Below are 17037 nucleotides of genomic sequence, written 5' to 3' on the forward strand. Positions count from 1 at the left end.
CACGCCGGGCCACAGCAGGACTCTCTCCCAGCACAAGTCCGACCGGCGGCTTTCTCCCAGCTCAGAGCTTCATCTGGACCTGGACCTCTCCGGTCAAGCCTCTCCTGAGGCGTAACAACAACAGTGACCTCAAAACTCTACGTCCACTAGCCACGGTCACATGGTGTTCTTAACTCAGAATTAGTTTATTCTGAAATAAATAATTCAGAAGTATAGTCATGATCTTGGTGTTTACATGTGAAAAATGAAGGATTAAATCCTCTTTAACTCTGGGGGTTGAAGAGTTCCGTTTGGACGGCGATTTTCTCTCTTTCTTTCTCGGTTAGCTTCGATGCTACAGCTTTGCACTGTTATGCTCTTTTCATTATATCCATTTCTTCTGAGGCTCCCATTAAATAAATCGTCTCCTGATGAGTCAAACTCTTGCCGCCGGCCGCCATCTTGGCATATTGCATCACAGAACGACCGGAATTAAGTTGCCTAATTTACATATGGTTTCGCTCCCAAAGGACAATAAACTAGCGCCAGATTATTCAAAATAAAACTTAATTCTAAATAAAGCTTTCAGGTGTTTGTATGGCCATTTTAGAGCAGAATTAACCTTCATTTGAATTTAAAAGTCTGATGTAAACACACGCAGTGTGACTCTGGAGCTCGCTTTAGTCTGTCCTGAGCGCACTTCCTCTCTACAGCGAGGCGTCTGCTACAGCGCTCCCCCTGGTGGAGAACAACACACACTGCAGGAGCAGCTGACAGAGGATTCTCCCCCTACAGGCCAGGCTGCTCAGAGCAGCTGAACCAGGTTTAATGCCGCTTCGTGTAAAAGAAACGTGTTTTAAACACCCAGCTGTGTGTAAACGTGGCCTCAGCCGGACTTTGAAGCCGCCCTGCTGATCCGAGCCCAGTCCTCTTGTCACACTCCTCATATCTCTGGAACAGCTGCAACCACCACCCAGCTCCACCTGCTCCACCTCCTCCCGTCACCTCCACATGCTACATGTTGATTCGGATCTTCGGCCTTCAGAACTCCAGGATTTCAGCAGAGAGCTCTGCATTTAAATCAGCCGGAGCTCCGACGACGAAGCAGCATCTTTACAGTCTGCTGCTGACTCAACATGAGTCAGTCGGAGGAAGAAGATGGAGCTGCGTGTTGCACTGCCTCAGATCAGAGGGAAGAGCAGACTGGGGATGAGGATGAGGATGACGGGATGAGGATTGTCACGTCTTAATGTGCTAACTTGAAAGAACTTCTCCTCTCAGGATGTTTAAACTGAGCTTCGCTCAAAGAAGAGTCCTTAAATTTCCTTTGACGCAGCAGGTGACGGCAGGCCGCTGGTTTGGACATCTTCAGGCTTCTGAGGTTGTTTTTAGAGACTGAGCCCCTCCGGGTTTGGACCATAATGTATTTGTGGCTTTTCTTCTTTATAATTATTCTTCCACAGCATAAGCATTAAGCACAAGACTTTGCACATGTGAGCCGATGGGTGTTTCTACACCGGCGCCTGGAGGAGGGACACCGACTCCGCCCTGACAGCGCCTGGCACCACCGCCTGAGAATCCATCCCAGAATGCCTCTGCTCTCTGAGCCACAGTGTTCACTACCCGCTCGGCCAGATTCGCACACAGCCGCTGACGTCAGGCCGGCGTCGGGGTTTGCCCTCTGCTCTCGCAGTGTTTCAGATCGGGATGACAAGACGATGGATGTTTTTTAAAAAATGATCAACAGCATCGATCGTTTGAAGCGTTTCTCCTCTTTGGATGGAAATTCACTCAACAGCACTGATCAGGTTACTGAACCTGACGGGTCTGCTGCTGAAGAGGCGGAGCTTCATACCACAGCAGACCACACCTTCAGGACTTATTACATTATCGACAAAATGTGTGGTTGTTTCAACCTATAACGTAATAATGGCCAATAACGTCACACATTTGGCCAATTTCAATGAGAAAAGAAAAGACTAAATAGTCGCAATCCATGGGTTTTCAGGCAGAATGCTGAGAATAAAGGTCCCATCATATACCGAGCTTCAGCAGTTTCATAGAGGCGTCATCTGGCCAACAGCTTTGGATTCAAAGAGTATTTCCCCAAAGCATCGGTCTAACGGTCCCTGTGGGTTCTGCTGAGAACAGGCTGGTTCTGAGTCTGGGTCTGTCCTCGGGGGGAAGATGCAGCTCGCCCTCGCGGCACCGCGCTCACTGTTTACCTCCATCCTTATTAGCGCTGCTGGCGGCTCCGTTTGACCTTTAATTTCTCGTGAGCGCGGCGGCGGGCAGCGAGCCGCCGAGCCGCGATGACCAGAGGCGTGGGAATAAATGAAAACCCTGGCGTTGGAAGCCAGATAGAAGACGTGGCCGTCGTGGGTGATCGGCTTGGACGGGGAAGCGTCGGTAAACAGGCGTGAGCGTGCCGGCAGGGACGAGGGCGAGGATGAGTGAGCCGTGGGGGCCGAGCCGAGGAGGAGGCTGGCAGAACGTGACTCATGTTGGGGAAGTGACGAGCCCGTCCCGGACAGGTCCGGCGCTCCCTCTGTGTGAAGAGGCAAAACGTGCCTTCACATCGCAGCGAGGCCTTCCTCCTCCTCCTCCTCCTCCTCCTCCTCCTCCTCGCATGTGCATAATTCAAGCTGAAGATTCCTGTGGAGGCAAAAATCAAGAGCTAACTTGGCTCCTTCTCCACGACAGCGTCAGCTCGCTTCCCCTTTGTGTTCCACGGCTGTGTATTTTAGAGACATTGTCATGTCTTCCTCCTCTCGTCTCTCTCTCTCCGGGACAGCATGCGCTCTCCTCGCGCTCGGCTGAACAGCCCATCTATTAGACAGAGCATGACTGATTAAATCCTTTGCAGATCCCACGAAATGAAAAAAACAAAAACAAAACAAAAAAACAACAGAGGCGAGTCGCAGATCACACTCCGCTCGTCCCCGACGGCCGGCCGCGGCCGCTTCACCAAACACACCGTTTGATCGCGTGCATCAGCTAAAGCTCCGAATTATTCCGTCTTTCGACGGTTCGCAGATGAGTCATCTGTCCAACAACGCCGGGTTCACAGACTGTTTCCTCAGATCAGCCTGGGTCCTGAATGCCAGCCGGTCTGAAGTCCCTCCAGTGAGTTCTACTGAGACCAGGATGTTTCTGGGTCCGGCCAGTCCAGGACCGAACGGGGGGAACAACCGTATCTGCAGACATTAGCTCTGCTCTCACCAGCAGGGGCGTCATCCATCTGTAGTTTAAAAACTATGCTTCAGTTTTTGAATGAATGAAATGAAAGAACAGCTGAAAACCAGCTGCTGTTAAAGTAGAACTGTGGTCATTCGTGTTTTCGTCTCATCGGAAGTGTTTGGGGGGAGGAAGTGCTGGTTGCTAGGGCAACCACGTTTAGCATCTGTAACCAGGAAGTGTGTGTTTCTAACGTTTTCATATCGTACCTTCTTTCGCTCTTTTCAGTGGACAAGAAAAGCAGGTTGGAATAGCAGTGATGTGTCTTTTTTAAGGAAGTCTCTGATCTGAGAACAGTGGAAAGAATCTCTGCTTGACACGCTCAAGATCAGAGAGACGTCCCCTCAGAGAGACGTCCCCTCAGAGAGACGTCCCCTCAGAGAGACGTCCCCTCAGAGAGACCTCCTCAGGATCAGACTCCCTGATCTCTGCGGCGTCTGAAGGCTGTCAGGGTCCTGGAGGAAAGTCAGGGCTGTCAGTGATCAGGACGAAGACAGACTGAGTCCTGATCTGAAATCTGTTTCCTCCGAGCCCGACAGTGTCAACTGTACCCGGATTGCTACGCTGCTGTTTGACACTCTTTAATGAAGGAAAAGGACATTTTAAAGAGAAGACAGAAGACTTCAGCACGTTCAGCATGGGTTCTTCTGGCCGTCACTTCCTGTCTGGGTGCTGAATGGCTTTAAAGGGAAGTTCTGATCAGGAAGCTGGACGTTGGAGAAAGAAGCCTCCATCAGTGTTTTGCTCTGATTAATATAATCCTGGACAGAAATTCCTGAAAGTGTCCTTAATAAATCCAGAGCTGTTTATCTGCAATTCGCCCAATAATCTGAAAATCCATCGGCTCAGAGTCAGAGTTGAGGTGAGGTTTCGACCAGGCCACAGCGACATGAGCAACAGCTCCTGACTGAGAGCCTTCTTCAGCTTCTGTCTCCAAGTCTGGAAAAACTTCAATAATCCATGACTCCACTGCCAGGAAGATCCTCTGGGAGCGGTGCAGATTTCAAAGAGTCGTGTTTCATTCAAACAAAGCTCCATTTTGATCTCAGCATGTGTTTAGAGATGTCTCCACGATCAGGGAGACTGAACTGACGGGATCTCCATGGAGGACTGAGAACCAACATTTAGACTGGTCAATACCAGGGACCAACCCAAACCAGGACCAGGCTCCAGTCCAGCACTGCACAGAGCACTGCAACCTGGGAAAAGATGGCCGACACAACCAGGTGAGTATTACACGGCGCCGTCTGTCAGCCATGCGGCCCACAGAGCGACGTCCAGGAGCTGGAGAGTCTGTAAAATTCATGAGAATCACTAAAGTCTGACAGACTGTCAACTCTGAAGAATATCAGGAGGAGAAAGAGAGTTGGTACAAGACCAGGAACTTAACCAGAAACTTAACCAGCACTTTAACCAGAAACTTAACCAGCAACTTAACCACAAACTAAAAAAGCACCTTAACCAGAAACTTAACTAGCACCTCAATCAGAACCTTAACTAGCACCTAAAGCAGCAACTTAACCACAAATTTAACCATAAATCTAACTAGCACCTTAACCAGCGACTTAACGAGCACCTTAACCAGTACTGTAACCAGCAGCTTAACCAGCAACTTAACTAGCACCTTAGCCAGTAACTTAACCAGCAGCTTAACCAGCAGCAGATCAACAGCAGCATGTAATTCCGAGCTGTGCTACGCGCTACGTGCTACATGCTACGTGCTACATGCTACATGCTGAAGCGTTTCAGGCTCACCCTCCACTGACGCTACATGCTACACATGATTACAGTGTGGCTGATTCGCTCATCAGCAGCGAGCGCCGTCCCTCCATCTAGTGTGTAGGTCGTTCTGCATACTGCAGACTGGAGGTGTGTGTAGAGCTCACACCTCATTTTGTGTTCGTATGGATCATGAATTAAACATTTTGGCATTTAATCAGTCCTGTGATCAGTGCTACTCGGTACGTGCAAGTAGCTAAAGGTTAGTAGTCTCACTGCTGTTCATCCTTTAAACAGCGATGTTGGTCTAAACTTATCAGAGCAGCAGCACTGATGGAACTCTTCACCAGCTGTTGGAAATAAAACTGCACAGCACATTGAGAAAAGTGTATTTAAATCCAGAGTTGGGTCACATTCGGGTTCACACTGGTTGAACGACAGAGTTTGTTTGAGCCACAGTAATAAATCCACTGTAACCATCAGAACCTGGAACCAGGAGGCTGCTGCTTCTCCAGGGTCGACTGATCTGAGTCACCGTTTTCAGCTTGAACACAACATGAAACCAGCTGAACCTCAATAAAACCAGCTGAACCTCAATAAAACCAGCTGAACCTCAATAAAACCAGCTGAACCTCAATAAAACCAGCTGAACCTCAATAAAACCAGCTGAACCTCAATAAAACCAGCTGAACCTCAATAAACTGTAGAAGTTATACTTGTGGGAAGGAACACATCATAAACACAGACCTGCACTAAGATCCACCGGTTTCCCCATCGTCATCATTTCAGTTTAAAGGTACATAAAGACCCCCAGATGGCTCAGAACTTCTGCCACGATGCATCAAAAACACGAGGAAAGGAGAACGCCTGCTGCCAGATGAGGAAATACCAGCAGGACCGTCAGAGTAAGGCGCACCGACGTGAACCCTGAATGGAACCATGTTCCAGTCCGGAGCAGTTCAGGACCGAGGCTGGACAGGCGACGCCTCTGTCTTATAATCTGGAACCTTTAATCTCAGGATCATCTCTTTTCTTAAAATAACCACTTAAATCTGTGAATTTGGACACTTGTTCTTTTTTCTCTAGAATTCTGAAATCTGTCCGGACTGTGAAAATCCTTGGTTTTGGTTTGGAGCCCTGATCTCATCCATCCTCCCAGAACTGAGCAGAGAACCAGCAGAACCAGCAGAACCAGCAGAACCTTACCATGAGCTTCAGTGTGCTGATCCTGAGTGTGCGCTGCTCTGGTGTCTCCTCTGGCGTCTCCTGGAGGCCCTGCTGCCCCCCCTGCTACCCTGAACCCTTGGGGTCCATGTACAGAGATGATCCGCTCTCTGCGGTCTCAGATCCAGCTCTACAGATCTCCAGATCCCAAGGCCTTCAGGTCTCCTGGTCTCCAGCTCTCAACGTGTCTCGATCTTCAGGTCCCTGGGTCTCCTGGTCTTCAGATCCCCTGGTTTTCAGGTGACCGGGTCTCCAGATGTTCTGGTCTTGAGGTCTCCAGGTGCAGAGCAGGGAGGTGGAGCGATCACAGCAGGTCATCCACCCGGAAGCTGACTCTGGTCCTCCAACTCAGACCCTCTACGAGCAGCGCTGAGCAGCCGTCGACTCCTGCTGCCTGATCCATCTGCATGGCTGAGAGGAGGAGGAGGAGGAGGAGGAGGAGGAAGGATGGAGGAGCAGAGGAGAAATCACACGCTGAACACTCATCTGGCATTTACAGTTTCCCACTTGTGATTGACACGTGCGTGTGGGCGGAGCCTGGAGGTCTAACATGTAGATTTAATGATGAACGGCAGCTTGACAACAAACGCTGTTCCGCTGAAAACAAGCGTCAACGTGCTGGAAACGTGTCTGTCAGGAAGCAAGTGAGGTAAACATGTCGGCGGGGGGGCAGGGGGACTGGGGGGGCGGGCAGCATGCAGCGGGACGCGGGGGGAGGTACCTGGCTGCTCTCTGCGGGCTCCGCTGCTCCTCGGTCCGGCTCCGCGCGCTCACTACTCCGCTCAGTCCGTCCGCACGGGGAGACGAGCCGCGCGGCGTGACGTCAGCTGAGGGGGCGGGGCCCGGGGGAGGGGGGGGGGGCGTCAGCTGGTAATCAAACAGCTGCGGGTTGTGGTAACCATGGCAACCGTTACAATGACAGGAGAAGAAGAAACTCAGACATTTTTTCCTAAGTGAAAAAAAACTTGAAAATTTGTTTTGACAGGAATTAAATCAAACATGGAAGTTTGATTCAACCTTTGAAATACTGAGAGAACCTCACTGGGAGAGGGTGCTGGATGGATGGATGGATGGATGGATGGATAACAGATGATTGATGGATGGATGGATGGATGGATGGATGATGGACTGTGGATGCTGGATGGTTAATAGGTGGATGGATGGATGATCGATGTTGAATGGTTAATGGATGGAGGATGGATGGATGGATGATGGACTGTGGATATTGGATGGTTAATAAGTGGATGGATGGATGATCAATGTTGGATGATTAATGGGTGGATGGTTAATGGATGAATGGATGGATGGATGGATGGATGATAACAGATGATTGATGGATGGATGGATGGATGGATGGATAACAGATGATTGATGGATGGATGGATGGATTGATGTATGGTTAATGGATGGATGGATGGCTAATGGATGGATGGATAACAGATTAATGATGGATGGATGGATGGATGGATGATGGATTGATGGATGGTTAATGGATGGATGATGGATGGGTGGATTGATGGACAGTTAATGGATGGATTGATGGTTAATGGATGGATGGATGGATGGATGGTTAATGGATGGATGGATGGATGATTTAATGGCTAGATGGATGGATAACAGATGGATGGATGATGGATGATAACAGATGGATGGATGATGGATGGATGATGGATGGATGGATGGATGGATGGATGGATGGATGATGGATGGATCATGGATGGATGGATGGATGGATGATGGATGATGGATGGATGGATGGATGTATGTATGATGGATGGATGATGGATGGTTAATGGATGGATGATGGATGGATGGATGATGGATTGATGGATGGATGATGGTTGGATGGATGGATGATGGATGGATGGATGAGGAAGGATGATGGATGGGTGGATGGATGGATGATGGATGATAGATGGATGGTTAATGGATGGATGGATGATGGATGGATGGATGGATGATGGTTGGATGGATGATGGATGGATGATGGATGATGGATGGATGATGGATGGGTGGATGGATGGATGATGGATGGATAGATGGATGGTTAATGGATGGATGATGGATGGATGGATGATGGATGGATGGATGGATGATGGTTGGATGGATGATGGATGGATGGATGATGGATGGATGATGGATGGATGATGGATGGATGATGGATGATGGATGGATGGATGATGGATGGATGGATGATGGATGGATGATGGATGGATGATGGTTGGATGGATGATGGATGGATAGATGGATGGTTAATGGATGGATGATGGATGATGGATGGATGATGGATGGATGGATGATGGATGATGGATGGATGGATGATGGATGGATGATGGATGGATGATGGATGGATGATGGATGGATGGATGATGGATGGATGGATGGATGATGGATGGATGATGGATGGATGGATGATGGATGGATGATGGATGGATGGATGATGGATGGATGATGGATGGATGATGGATGATGGATGGATGGATGATGGATGATGGATGGATGATGGATGGATGGATGATGGATGATGGATGGATGGATGATGGATGATGGATGGATGGATGATGGATGGATGATGGAAGGATGGATGATGGATGGATGGATGATTGATGGATGGATGGATGATGGTTGGATGATAGATGGATGGATGATGGATGGATGGATGATGGATGATGAATGGATGGATGATGGATGATGGATGGATGGATGATGGATGGATGATGGATGGATGGCCACATTGTTTCACTGGAGTTTCTTGCGCTCAGTGAAATGCTGACACTCATCACTCAGCATGTAATCTCCAGTAAAAGACACGAGGCATGTTTCACCTTCACTACACTGGATCTCTACATTTCAGCAGTAATGTGGTTTTTTTTACATTATTGGAAATAAGCAGGTGAATAATTCACACATGCTCATTAAGTGAAGGTTGTAAGTAAATACTTTAAAACGTGATGTATTGTTAGTTTCTGCGGAGCCCCGAGGAAAAACAGATATGGTGGAGAAAGAAAAGAAGAAACGTGAAGTTTCTTGTACGCACAAAGCTGTTCACTGATACAACAGTGCCCCCTGTTGGCCAGCCGCCACTTCTGATATGTGCATATTCCTATTTTTAGCTGGCTGTACTCTCGTCTCAGGCGACAGGAGGCGCTCGTGCATCCGTCCTGCCTGTGTGTTCTTGTCTTTCCAGGCCTGATCTCAGGCGAAGGGTCTGCTGCCAGCGGAGCCCTGCACCATGCTGAGCCCACATGGACATGCTGGCAGAGACCCGCTGCAGGTCTGCAGTTCAAGCTTCACGGCTTCTCAGAACACATTAAACATCAGAGACGGTGACGGAAACCCTCCCAAACCTCCGTTCTGACTGAACCCATGAGCTCCAGGGCCTCCTGGGCTGCAGCTGAGGGTCGGTCACAGTTCCAACATGGTGACAGCAGCACGGGTCAGAGTTTGGACAGGACCGTATTCTCTGCTGAGCATCCTCTTTATTTTAGCTGTATCAAGTCAGGCTTCAGTCCAGTCAGGAAAACATCAGAGAAACAGAATGAAACAGGAAATCACAGTGCTCAACAAAAACCCGGCAAGTTCAAAAGAGCCGGACTGAAAACACGCTGAGTGTGACGTTCAGTTCAGTTAAGTTAACTCTTAATCTTGGACCCGGACATGAAGCCGACTGACGGGCTCTGGTGCAGCGGGAGGTCCGATCCCCGAGAGTCTGAGGCTGCAGTGGCGTTCCACAGGGCTCTGTGTTGGAACAGCAGCGGCTCTGACATCTGAGCAGACCTGTTCAGACGTCCTCTCTCTCTCTCTCTCTCCCTGAGCGACACTTTGTATTTGGCCGATCTGATAAAAGCTTTGTGAAAGTCGGATGAGTGAAGACATTTGGTGGCTCCAGTATATTATTCATGCTCACACTGTCCCGGCCGGTGACTCAACACTCCAGCCCAGGAGATTCTGTCTCTGCTGAGACAAACAAGCAAACACTCCCACGGTCTTTTCTGATAAACGCTTTGCTCCTCTGCTGCTCTCAGCCCCATTCCAGTCCAGCTCTCTGAAGACCCCAGCAGGATGTTGATGGTGGAAGCCGGTGGAAGCCTCCAGCAGGACGGCCGTCTCCATGAGGGTCTGAAGGCTCCTGAAGCCAGAGGTCTGCTTCAGCGCTCCCTAAACACTATCAATCAGAAGAGCCGCCTGAGGACAGTCGGTCATCAGACAGCTGATGAAAATTAAAGAAACAGTTCAAAAGTAGAAATGATTTAAATCATGAATGAAGCTCCCGGTGTCGTCCTGCAGGGGGCGTCGGTACTGCCACAACCCAAACCGCAGGAACACGTGCTGTCAAGTCAAAAAGTCTTCATGTGCATCCAGTGAGACCTTCTTCTTTACCAGACTGAAGGTACTGAACCTGATCCTCATCCAAGATGGCGGCCAAGCAGATAGAAACCAGGGAGTCTACTTAGTTTATGTCTGACTCTACTCATTTATACCTATGTATCTGAACAGAAATGCTTATTTCTACTTTGATGAGAAAAGATTAGATTTACTTTTATTGTCATTATGAGGAAGAGTTTTCTAGACTTCTATATGTCTGCTTTTCTGTTTGTGGTGTGTATTGTTTACTGTGGCGTGTAAACATTCAGTTCTGCAAAGGGTTTTTTTTTTCTGAATCTGAAAGATGTGAACTATTTCAGGATGAAGAGTTTCTAAAACTGATGCAGTACAGTCTTCTGTGAAATGAACATGTGCTTTAACCAACAGTAATCTTCCTGCTTTTAGAGTAGAACAGAAATACTCTTTATGAATGAGGGACACTCTTTGAACCAGCCCTCCCCCTCCCCCCCCCTCCTCCTCCCCCCCCCCTCCTCCTCCTCCTCCTCCTCCTCCTCCTCCTCCCCTAATTGCAGTAACTCCTGTCCATGCTGTGTTTTTGTGCAGGACTGTCCTGAGGGGAGCTGTGTTCATGGGACGGGCGGTTGGCTGGTTGGAGGTGTGTTCCAGCTGCTGTCTCCACCCTCTGCACAGCGCAGTCCTCCAGCCTGTCCCGGCGCCCGGCTGTCCTCCGGCTGTCCTCCGGCTGTCCTCCGGCATGTTCCTGAGGTTTGTGTGTGCTGTGGCGACCCGCTCGCTCTTCATCCTGGCGTCCCTGGCGGCGGTGTGGCGGGTGGTGTGGGTGAAGCAGGACGGGCTCTACTGGCTGCTGACCGGCCTCTACCTGCCGCTGGTGGCGGAGATGATCCTCACCCTGAGGAGGAGGAGGGGGAACGACTACAAATGGTACGACCCGACCACGTCCTGGGGACACTGTAGCCACCACAGAAGAAGGAGACGGCTTTTGGACTAACTCCTCTTTCTCCTCAGGTTCTCTCCGGCCATCTTCCTCTTCCTCATCAGCATCATCCCGTCCATCTGGATCCTGGAGCTCCACCACCGGGGACATCAGTCCGTGGACTCCAGGGTACGGCAGGGTTCTGCTCCGCCGCCGAGGCCGTCCCTCCCGTCTCACTCTGCTCTGTCCTCGTCTCTCCAGTGCGATAAACTGGACTCCACCGAGAACATCCGGGCTCTGTTCAGGCTGTGGAACAACTCCAGCGGCAGCGAAGGGTTCAAGGTGGGTCTCCGTGTCTTTTCCATGTCCTCACACGTCTAGACAGAGCGTCTCCGCCGCTGAGCCGGCCTCAAAGAGGCCGTTGTGAGGCCCGTGGGTGTTTTCCCCGCTTTTACCCTGGACTCCTTCACACAGCGGCCGCTTTTAATGAAACCGCCGCCCTCAGGAAAAACAGCGCAAACACAAAGTGTCTGATTTACACCATAAAACCTGCTCCTGAAGTGGCCTCCGCTCCACGCTTTCCGCATGGAGGAGAAATTACAGCCGCATCGGTTCACTCCGTCACACGCTCTGGGTGAGGGTTAGTGCTCTCGACAGTCTGAGTGAAGTACCTCATCAGGTTTACAGTTTATTACCTAAATGTTAAACATGTGAGTCAGTTTACGTTCAGGTTGTTCCTGCGCAGGCCAAACTGCGTCCTGTGGTTCCTTCAGGTTCCTCTGACCACGCTGTGTGCAGACGACTGGATCCTGGCCCTCCACCAGATCCTGCTCATCCTGCTCGTCCTGGGGAAGTGGCTGCTGCCGGCCGCCGGCGAGCTGACCAGGAACCAGCTGTCACAGCTGCTGCTCGTCTTCGTGGGGACGGCGGCCGACATCCTGGAGTTCACCTCCGAAACGCTGGCTGACATCAAGTGAGCGAGACGGGAGCGGCAGGAGGACACCAATCAGGGACGCGTCACTCTGAATACGTTGGACATACGATCAAACACACGTGTGTGTGTGTGTGTGTGTGTGTGTGTGTGTGTGTGTGTGTGTGTGTGTGTGTGAGACAGGGACAGCAGTCCAGCCATGGTCTACATTATTCTGGCTGTCTGGACGTGGAGCATGCTGCAGTTTCCGCTGCACATCTCAGGTACGAAACTGTTTCTACAACCACAGAACTGCAGCAGACAGAAAGTCATTGACTCGACAAAGGTGTCCGAGAGGGAGGGTGAGAGGCGAGGTCAAAACAAACGCAAAGTCCAGAAATCCAGACAGAAAGAGAAAAACACAGCTGAAGACAATCTGGCAACCGCACACTGACGGAGAGGGTTTAATGCACAGACACATCAGGCTAATGAGACACACACTGACGGTCTGTCCCCACTGGGCCGGTCGGTGTCTCCTCTGTCTCCAGTGATGGGTTCATCCTCTGAGGACGTCTCGGACGCCGCCCCCTCCCTCCTCTCCCACCTCAGGACGGACATCTGGAGCACGACGGGGGCGCTCTTCATCCAGGACGGGCCCTTCCTGGCGGTCCGCCTCATCGTCATGATCTACTTCGACGTGGTTCACCAGATGCTCATCTTCTTCGCCATTAAGAACTTCCTGGTCGTGATCCTGAACGTCTACCGGCTGCTCGTCGTCTGCTGTGAAAAGAAATCCTGAGGTTCTGTTGCAACGGTGAATCACGTTTAGAGTTTGCTTTGTGCGAACTTCAGCTTGCTTGTGAACGTTTGTATGAAGAATAAACATCAGTTCACTTCAGCGGGATTCAGCTGGTTTTTACAGCCTAACTTTAACCTCATGGTTCTGATCTACTTCCTGTCACATCGCCCCCTAGGGGACAGAACTATTTTCACCTTTGTGTTTACTTTGCCTGAACATATTGCCAAAAGCACCAACCAGCATACCAGCTGGGCCTCCCGTTTCCATGGCTACCAGGGAAACGTATCAATAGTTTCCTACTGGAAAAGAATAAAAGGACAAAAAGATGAAAACGGTTGAGAAATGAACAAATGCAGTGGAGCGAATCAAGAAGATGGCCGTGCAGCAGAAACCGACCACAGGAGAAGGCAGTGGATCTGGAGGCTGCTGGACGACAGGATGTCCGGAGGACAGAGCCACAGTAAGACACATGAAGAGACATGAATCGTTTTAGAACCTGAGTTCTTGCTGGTGAAGGAGAACGAGAGGTGAAATCAAAGGCGCCTACAGAAGCAGCCTGTGACGCCACGGTACGTCACGTTCTGCTGCGGGTCCTGAAGTCCAAACCCCGGGAGGCGAGAAAGACGGGTGGAAGGTCAGGGCAAGCCAATGTCGATCTTCCAAGACCTTTCTCAGGACTCCATCAAACGCTTCAAAAGGTTAATCACAGGCGCCATGGGGTCAGCTGAGGACGCCGTCAGCAGCGCTCTGAACACCACCCTGCGGCGTCAGGAGAAACCCCGCCCCTCTGCCAGGCTGCTCTTCCTCTCCAGCTCTTCTGAACAGCTCGGACACCAAACTGCACAACCCCGGCCTGAACCCCCCCCCCAGCTGGACCTCCTGCCTGACCCCCCCAGTCTGTCAGGATGAGTCTGCACGACGTGTCTGGAGCCTCCTCCCCTCTGCCCCCTTCACTCCCGGCTGTCAGCCCGGGACCCGGCGGCCGGACAGACAGCGTCGCTTCCAGCCGAGGTGAGTTCATGTTGACGCTCCGCGGCGACCGTTTCTGTCCTGTTGCTCCGACTGTCCGTCCAGACTGACACTTGTTTTCCTGTGACGTTCACAGGAGCAGATGTGTGGTGAGCTGTAGCCTGAGCCCCCCGGGCCCCGGTCTGGCACTGGCCCCGGGGTCATTTGGTGCCGGGCCACACAGAAAGAACCAATAACTTCCTGTTTTAATCATTCTGAGTCTGAACTCTGGTTTATTTTGATAAATGACAGATTATCTGTGGTGCATCAGCCTTTGAGTCTCTCAATCAGAACGGTTTCCTGGGTCTCGTCATTCGTTCATGTTTAAATTAAACCATAAAGCTTGAAAAATGAGTGAAAAACTTTGGAAAGTTTCCGAAGAAAGGAGAAAGGCCCAGTGAGGAGACTCTACAAGTCCTAAGAAAAAGAAATCTGTTCATAACAGACTACACAAGAGTCCAGTTTGAAATATGGATTCATCCGGGGATTCTCGCTCACCCAGACGGCTCTCCAGTGAGGAGACGAAGAAGAACCAGCTCGCTGCATTAAAAGACAACCCTGTGGAGCATTCAGACAGAAGGTCTTCTCAAGGTCACCAGGTCATGCTGAGAGCGCCACACCTGGTGGCGAACCGCACTGCTGAGGCAAAGAAACCGTTCACTGCTGGTGAGGAACTGATTCTCTCTGGCCAGAGGCTTTCGAGCTAGCACAGGAGAAACGCTCCTTCAGCGTGGCGATACGCTCAGACGGCGCCGCCGCCGTGACCGGACGGCTGTCTGCTTTCACTGCTGGGATTCAGGAGCTGCACCTGAATGTCCATCCGCACATCTCTGGACAGCCGGAAAACGCCACCGGAGCTCAATGGCGTATCGAATAATGTCATTAAAGTAATTAACCACGTCGAAGCACGCGCCGCTAACTGGCGCCTGCTCCAGCAGCGAGGTGAGCAGATGGAGGCAGAACACAGACGCCTCCCATTTATTGCTGTACGCCCAGGAGGGGAGAAAATAGAATGTTCAGAGGCGACGTTGTGCAGCCCGTCCAATAACTGTTGCACTTGACTTTTATAAATATGAAATCAATATATTATTATTGTTCTTATCTTTGTTGTTTTAATCTTGTAAAGTGTCCTTGAGTTCCTTGAAAGGCGCTTTGAAATAAAATGTATCATCATCATCATTATTATTATTATTATTATTATTTCAAGGATCTGTAGACTCATACAAAAAATATTTTCTCTTCTAAAATGTGACCCTGTGTGATTTGTCCCTGTGGAGTTGCCGTACCTGTGCCAGGTAGGCAGAGCAGACCTGAGAGAGCTGGGAGCAGTAAGAATGCCAACAGCAGACACAGAGGACGATTTAAGACAACATCACCCATGATTGACCCATGACCGTATCCCAAGGCCATGTTTGAGTTATTTGAAATTTATAGTGATTTGTATCATTTCAAATGTTTGCTTTGTTTACTGCGCTAAAGTCAGTGAAATTATATTTTTTATTCTGCTTTGCTGTACTGGAGCCACTCCTGTGTGTCTAATGTTAACCTTAGACAACAAACACACCAAGTTAATTACAATGCTTGACAAGTAAGAGAGAAGTTTTCCAGGTAGTGAAAATACTGAGTGATTAAATAAGTTCCTTTTCTTCCGCTCAGTGACTGATTGGCCTCATGCCTGATAGTGAATGAATGAATGAATGAATGAATTTATTTGTTTCAAACATGCAAACCATAATTCAAAATTGAAAAGTCATCTAAATAGTGGTACAAACTGCTGCCATTGACAGCAGAAGCTGTGAAATTTACTTTTCTTACTGAAGTGTTTTCAAAAGCAGCTACTCCAGTAATTTAGCTTAAAAGAATACTCCGAAGATTTTGCACCCACGCCCTTTCCCTATCATTTACAAAGTGAGATAAGCTCATAAATACCTTTTGCACAAGCATAGTGCTCCGCGGAAGGATATTTCGGCTGTGCTCCGGTATATCCTTCCAGAGCGCTGCCATGCGCAGGTCTGTGTATCAAAACGTTATTTTAATGGATTGAAAAGATAACACGTCTTTTAAAATGTTTTAGAACCATTCGGATTTACTTCACGTGCTAATACGCCGTCCCCTGGACCACTGGAAGGAGTATTTTGTCCACTGTCGTCAGTCCGGCTCTGTCTCCTCTTCACCTCCAGCAGTTGAGCTAAGCTAACTACGATGCTAACAGCTGGGATCCAGCAGCTGGACGGACGGACACAAAAAAGGTATTTATGAGCTTATCTCACTTTGTAAATGATCGGGACAGGGTGTGGGTCCAAAATCTTCGGAGTATTCCTTTAAAGCTAGGGTTGGCGATCTTGGAAAACTAGCGTTAGCATGTAGCATATCCCCAAGGCTCCGCCTAGCTAGCTCCGCCCAGCTCCCACCCCATTGGAGGAGCTCCGGTTGGGAAGGGAAACGTTCGCGGCGCGTGCGGCACTTCCGCGTCCAGTGCGTTCCTGGCGTAACCTGTCCTCAGCGCTTCCTTTCTTCATTTTTCTTTATTTGCACAACGCCAAGGTATGGCGCACTGAACAGTGAGTGAACCCCCAAACATTCGTCTCCGCCATTCTGCAACGATGCTCCGTCCTTCTACGCGCGCACTGAACCAGGGTCAGTGCACGCATACATGTACGCGCAGGGGGCAGGTCGAATGGCGAAGGGATTTGATTGGTTTAAAGAAAGGTGTCCCCTCAAGACTATTGGTTGCTGTTTTTCCCGTTTTACTCCTGCTGTAGATAGCGGATATTTTCCAGACTACTTTAAAAACACGCTATGAATTGCTTCCCATCGGGTCATAAAGATCATTTTAACCAGTATTTAAAAAAATGTATCTCATTCAAATCGCCAACCCTAGCTTTAAGTAAAACATTGACC

The 17037-nt window shown here is 49.8% G+C and overlaps 1 protein-coding gene across 1 annotated transcript; it reads left to right on the forward strand.

Moving 5' to 3' along the window:
• The first annotated feature begins 11148 nt into the window (after nucleotides 1–11148).
• LOC115393641 (transmembrane protein 26-like) lies at nucleotides 11149–13130 on the forward strand. The gene is made up of 6 exons (XM_030098739.1): nucleotides 11149–11427; nucleotides 11512–11608; nucleotides 11681–11761; nucleotides 12193–12392; nucleotides 12534–12613; nucleotides 12878–13130. Exons 1-6 carry the CDS (start codon nucleotides 11240–11242, stop codon nucleotides 13126–13128), a joined length of 897 nt encoding a protein of 298 aa, XP_029954599.1. The 5' UTR covers nucleotides 11149–11239; the 3' UTR covers nucleotides 13129–13130.
• Nucleotides 13131–17037: the final 3907 nt, after the last annotated feature.

The sequence above is a fragment of the Salarias fasciatus genome, chromosome 8 (genome assembly GCF_902148845.1).
Source record: "Salarias fasciatus chromosome 8, fSalaFa1.1, whole genome shotgun sequence".
In the NCBI taxonomy this organism is placed as follows: Eukaryota; Metazoa; Chordata; class Actinopteri; order Blenniiformes; family Blenniidae; genus Salarias; species Salarias fasciatus.

Excerpts from the sequence above, each read along its gene's own strand:
- LOC115393641 (XM_030098739.1), top strand. The coding sequence starts at position 11,240 with ATGTTCCTGAGGTTTGTGTGTGCTGTGGCGACCCGCTCGCTCTTCATC. Across the intron at positions 11,609-11,680 it reads ATCAGTCCGTGGACTCCAGG|TGCGATAAACTGGACTCCAC; the intron begins GTACGGCAGGGT and ends TCGTCTCTCCAG. Across the intron at positions 12,614-12,877 it reads GTTTCCGCTGCACATCTCAG|TGATGGGTTCATCCTCTGAG; the intron begins GTACGAAACTGT and ends CTCTGTCTCCAG.